This window comes from Schistocerca piceifrons, chromosome 11, assembly GCF_021461385.2.
Source record: "Schistocerca piceifrons isolate TAMUIC-IGC-003096 chromosome 11, iqSchPice1.1, whole genome shotgun sequence".
Lineage (NCBI taxonomy): Eukaryota > Metazoa > Arthropoda > Insecta > Orthoptera > Acrididae > Schistocerca > Schistocerca piceifrons.
The window spans coordinates 66,412,856-66,418,162 of NC_060148.1; the positions used below are offsets into that span (position 1 = coordinate 66,412,856).

The following is a 5,307-nucleotide window of genomic DNA, read 5'->3' on the forward strand; positions in this document are numbered from 1 at the left end:
CTTTTGCTTAAAACGGAGCGCAAATTACGCACACTGTATTCATCCAGAGTTTGATAAGGAGCGCGCTTGGTGACTTTAGCAAACGTTGAACATAATTTCAAACCTTTTCCGTATTTCTCGCTTGTATGCGCGATCCAAAGGTTTAACACGTTAATTCATTTATAAAGAAATCAGACGTTTGAAGCTATTTTATACGTGGGAATTCGAGTCTCTAATTAATTGGGAAGTGGGAATTTACTGGTGATAACAGAAAACACGAGAATTTCCAGGTTTTACTAGCAATAGTAATGCGATTGAAGTCAAAGGTTGCACCACAAGAATGCTAGCAAACAATACCAATACCTACCGACTCCGAAATAACGCCAGATTTTTCTTAATAAACTGATCAAGTGAAATTGTGCCGGCATATCTACATCTACATATAGACTTTGCTAGGCACCAAGCGGTGTGTGGTGGAGGGCACAATTCGCGCCAAAGTCATATTCCCCCCCTCCCCCCTCTGTCCCACTCGCGCATCGCGAAGGCAAAAACGACTATCTGAATGTCTCAGTACGAGCTCCAATTTCCCTGATCTTCGAATTGTGATCATTGCGCGATTTGAAAGTTTGTGGTAATAATATATGCTCTACAGCCTCGGCGAAGATCGGATTTCGGAATTTAGTGAGCAGCCCTTTTCGCTTAGCGCGCCATCTATCTGCAAGTGTGTCCCACTTCAAACTTTCAATGAGATTTGTAACGCTATCGCGATGGCTAAATGTACCAGTCACGAATCTTGCCGCTCTTCTTTGGACCTTCTCAATCTCTTGAATCAGACCAAACTGGTAAGGGTCCCATAGAGACTAAAAATACTCCAAGACCGGACGAACTAACGTATTGTAAGCTATTTCCTTTGCTGAAGGACTGCATCGCTTCAGGATTCTACCAATAAACCGCAATCTAGAGTTCGCCTTCCTCCATTTGAGATCATTTAGAATAGCCAAACCCAGATACCTGACGGATGTTACCGCTTCCAAATACTGGACATTTATTTGGTACTCTTACATTAATGGGGATACGCGCCTTGTTATACGCAGTAGGTTACACTTGCTAATATTGAGAGATAACTGCCAGTCATTGCACCACGCATTTATTTTCTGCAAATCCTCATTGATTTGTTCACAACTTTCGTGTGATACTTCTTTCCTGTAGAGTACAGCGTCATCGGCAAACAGTCTAAGGCCGCTGTCAATACCACCAACCATATCGTTTATGTAAATCGTAAAAAGCAGCGGACCTATTACGCTTCCCTGAGGCACACCTGAAGTTACTCTTGTTTCTGTTGGGAGTTACTCTTGTTTCTGTTGGGAGTTACTCTTGTTTCTGTTGGAGTTACTCTTGTTTCTGTTGGAGTTACTCCTGTTTCTGTTGGAGTTACTCCTGTTTCTGTTGGAGTTACTCCTGTTTCTGTTGGAGTTACTCCTGCTTCTGTTGGAGTTACTCCTGCTTCTGTTGGAGTTACTCCTGCTTCTGTTGGAGTTACTCCTGCTTCTGTTGGAGTTACTCCTGCTTCTGTTGGGGTTACTCCTGCTTCTGTTGGGGTTACTCCTGCTTCTGTTGGGGTTACTCCTGCTTCTGTTGGAGTTACTCCTGCTTCTGTTGGAGTTACTCCTGCTTCTGTTGGAGTTACTCCTGTTTCTGTTGGAGTTACTCCTGTTTCTGTTGGAGTTACTCCTGTTTCTGTTGGAGTCACTCCTATTTCTGTTGGAGTTACTCCTGTTCTTGTTTCTGTTGGAGTTATTCCTGTTCTTGTTTCTGTTGGAGTTACTCCTGTTCATGTTTCTGTTGGAGTTACTCCTGTTCTTGTTTCTGTTGGAGTTACTCCTGTTCTTGTTTCTGTTGGAGTTACTCCTGTTCTTGTTTCTGTTGGAGTTACTCCTGTTCATGTTTCTGTTGGAGTTACTCCTGTTCTTGTTTCTGTTGGAGTTACTCCTGTTCTTGTTTCTGTTGGAGTTACTCCTGCTTCTGTTGGAGTTACTCCTGCTTCTGTTGGAGTTACTCCTGTTTCTGTTGGAGTTACTCCTGTTTCTGTTGGAGTTACTCCTGTTTCTGTTGGAGTTACTCTTGTTTCTGTTGGAGTCACCCCATTCAGGACGACATACTGCTCCCTGTCTGTTAGAAAACTTTCTATCCAACCACATATGTCATCAGATAGACTGTAAGCGGGCACTTTTTTAAGCAAGCGACAGTGCGGAACTGAGTCGAACGTCTTTCGGAAGTCGAGAAATATGGCATCAACCTGGGAGCCGGTATCTTGTGCCTGTCGTATATCATGCACAAAGAGGGCCAGCTGTGTCTCGCATGACCGCTGTTCCCTAAAACCGTGCTGGTTTCTGCAGATGACCTTCTCAGACTCTGGACAGGTCATTACGTCCGAACACAAAATATGTTCCATGATTGTAAAACAAATCGATGTCAGTGAAATTGGCCGGTAATTATCTACATCTACATCCATACTCCGCAAGCCACCTGACGGTGTGTGGCAGAGGGTACCTTGAGTACCTCTATCGGTTCTCCCTTCTATTCCAGTCTCGTATTGTTCGTGGAAAGAAGGATTGTCTGTATGCTTCTGTGTGGGCTCTAATCCCTCTGATTTTATCCTCATGGTCTCTTCGCGAGATATACGTAGGAGAGAGCAATATACTGCTCGACTCTTCGGTGAAGGTGTGATCTCGAAACTTCAACAAAAGCCCGTACCGAGCTACTGAGCGTCTCTCCTACAGAGTCTTCCACTGCAGTTTATCTATCATCTCCGTAACGCTCTCGCTTGTTGGTTGGTTGTTTTGGGGAAGGAGACCAGACAGCGTGGTCATCGGTCTCATCGGATTAGGGAAGGATGCGGAAGGAAGTCGGCCGTGCCCTTTCAGAGGAATCATCCCGGCATTTGCCTAGAGTGATTTAGGGAAATCACGGAAAACCTAAATCAGGATGGCCGGACGCGGGATTGAACCGTCGTCCTTCCGAATGCGAGTCCAGTGTCTAACCACTGCGCCACCTCGCTCGATGCGCTTTCGCGATTACTAAATGATCCTGTAACGAACCGCGCCGCTCTCCGTTGGATCTTCTCTATCTCTTCTATCAACCCTATCTGGTACGGATCCCACACTGCTGACCAGTATTCAAGCAGTGGGCGAACAAGCGTACTGTAACCCACTTCCTTTGTTTTCGGATTCCATTTTAAATCACTCCTAATGCCTACTCCCAGATAATTTATGGAATGAACTGCTTCCCGTTGCTGACCTGCTATTTTGTAGCTAAATGATAAGGGATCTATCTTTCTATGTATTCGCAGCACATTACACTTGTCTACATTGAGATTCAATTGCCATTCCGTGCACCATGCGTCAATTCGCCGCACGCAATCGGGAGGACGACGGTTCAATCCCGCGTCCGGCCATCCTGATTTAGGTTTTCCGTGATTTCCCTAAATCGCTCTAGGTAAATGCCGGGATGGTTCCTTTCAAAGAGCACGGCCGACTTCCTTCCTCGTCCTTCCCTAATCCGATGAGACCGATGACCTCGCTGTCTGGTCTCCTTCCCCGAAACAACCAACCAACCAACCAATTCGCTGCAGATCCTCCTGCATTTCAGTACAATTTTCCATTGTTACAACCTCTCGATATACCACAGCATCATCTGCAAAAAGCCTCAGTGAACTTCCGATGTCATCCACCAGGTCATTTATGTATATTGTGAATAGCAACGGTCCTACGACACTCCCTTGTGGCACACCTGAAAACACTCTTACTTCGGAAGGCTTCTCTCCATTGAGAATGACATGCTGCGTTCTGTTATCTAGGAACTCCTCAATCCAATCACACAATTGGTCTGATAGTCCATATGCTCTTACTTTGTTCATTAAACAACTGTGGGGAACTGTATCGAACGCCTTGCGGAAGTCAAGAAACACGGCATCTACCGGGGAACCCGTGTCTGTGGCTCTCTGAGTCTCGTGGACGAATAGCGCGAGTTGGGTTTCACATGACCGTCTTTTTCGAAACCCATGCTGATTCCTACAGAGTAGATTTCTAGTCTCCAGAAAAGTCATTATACTCGAACATAATACGTGTTCCAAAATTCTACAACTAATCGACGTTAGAGATATAGGTCTATAGTTCTGCACATCTGTTCGCCGTTCTAATATGCATCCTATTTTCTACCCTTTTGATAGATTGCTATGACCTGGGCCTTCTTCCAGTCCCGTGGAACTTTCCGCTGTTCCAATGATCTCTGATAGATGGTGGATGAGAATAGTGCTATATTTGTAGCATAGCATATAATCTTACGTGGATACCGTCTGGGCCAGATGCCTTCCTGGCGTCTAAGGAACTTAACTGTTTTACAATCCCAGTTACACTAAACACTACGTCAGCCATCCTTGCGTTTGTTCGATTATTGAAAGGTGCAATGGCGCAGCAGTTACATTACCCTTACTGTCAGCAAGAGAAGGTATTGACTTATCTGTTTCATAGATTTTACGTACGACCAAAATTTTTTAGCGCAATTTTTAGAATGTGCAGATAAAATATTGCTTTCAAATTCGTTAAAAGAATCCCTCACTGTCTTTCTGACAGCTGCTTTCATTTCGCATTATTTCTGTTTGTCAGCGGGGCACTGACTACGTTTAAAACGACAGGGCAAAATTCTCTGCTTTCTCAGCAACTTAATAATATATTTGTTGTACCAAGGTGTATCTTTTCCCTCCCCTATATTTTTTCTAGGCACATACTTCTCTAGCACGCGGTGGACAATACCTTTATATTCCGACCAAAGACAATGAATATTGAGATGCGGGCGTCAGTTATTTCCCTTTCCAGCAATAGTGCTCCTGCGCTTTGTTTTCAGGGAGACGCCCTTACGCCGAAACAGCGAAGCCTGCTTCCGCCATATTGATGAGTCTTGGGGAGTCGCTCTTTGATCTCGCTTTAAACACAAATAAAACGTTCAGCTGCTTTGCTGCGGTGTACTCTACGCTCGTGAGAATTGGCGATAAGAAAATAAGACTTTCAATTGTCTCATTATGAGTACTCATCAACAAAAGTATATTGTTTCAAAGTACAGGGCTATTACAAATGATTGAAGCGATTTCATAAATTCACTGTAGCTCCACTCATTGACATATGGTCACGATACACTACAGATACGTAGAAAAACTCTCAAAGTTTTGTTCGGCTGAAGCCGCACTTCAGGTTTCTGCCGCCAGAGCGCTCGAGAGCGCAGTGAGACAACATGGCGACAGGAGCCGAGAAAGCGTATGTCGTGCTTGAAATG

At 44.6% G+C, this 5,307-nt stretch overlaps 1 protein-coding gene across 1 annotated transcript; it reads right to left on the minus strand.

Moving 5' to 3' along the window:
* Positions 1-1,325: 1,325 nt before the first annotated feature.
* LOC124719699 (putative uncharacterized protein DDB_G0286901) lies at positions 1,326-4,924 on the minus strand. Its single transcript, XM_047244906.1, has 2 exons — positions 4,896-4,924; positions 1,326-1,953 (listed from the first exon to the last, which is right to left on the minus strand). Exons 1-2 carry the CDS (start codon positions 4,922-4,924, stop codon positions 1,326-1,328), a joined length of 657 nt encoding a protein of 218 aa, XP_047100862.1.
* Positions 4,925-5,307: the final 383 nt, after the last annotated feature.

What these genes read in the sequence shown, in the direction of transcription:
- LOC124719699 (XM_047244906.1), bottom strand. Translation starts at nt 4,924, where the DNA reads ATGGCGGAAGCAGGCTTCGCTGTTTCGGC. An exon ending in GCAGGCTTCGCTGTTTCGGC is followed by an intron (nt 1,954 to 4,895) that starts GTAAGGGCGTCT and finishes TAACTCCAACAG; the next exon opens with AAACAAGAACAGGAGTAACT.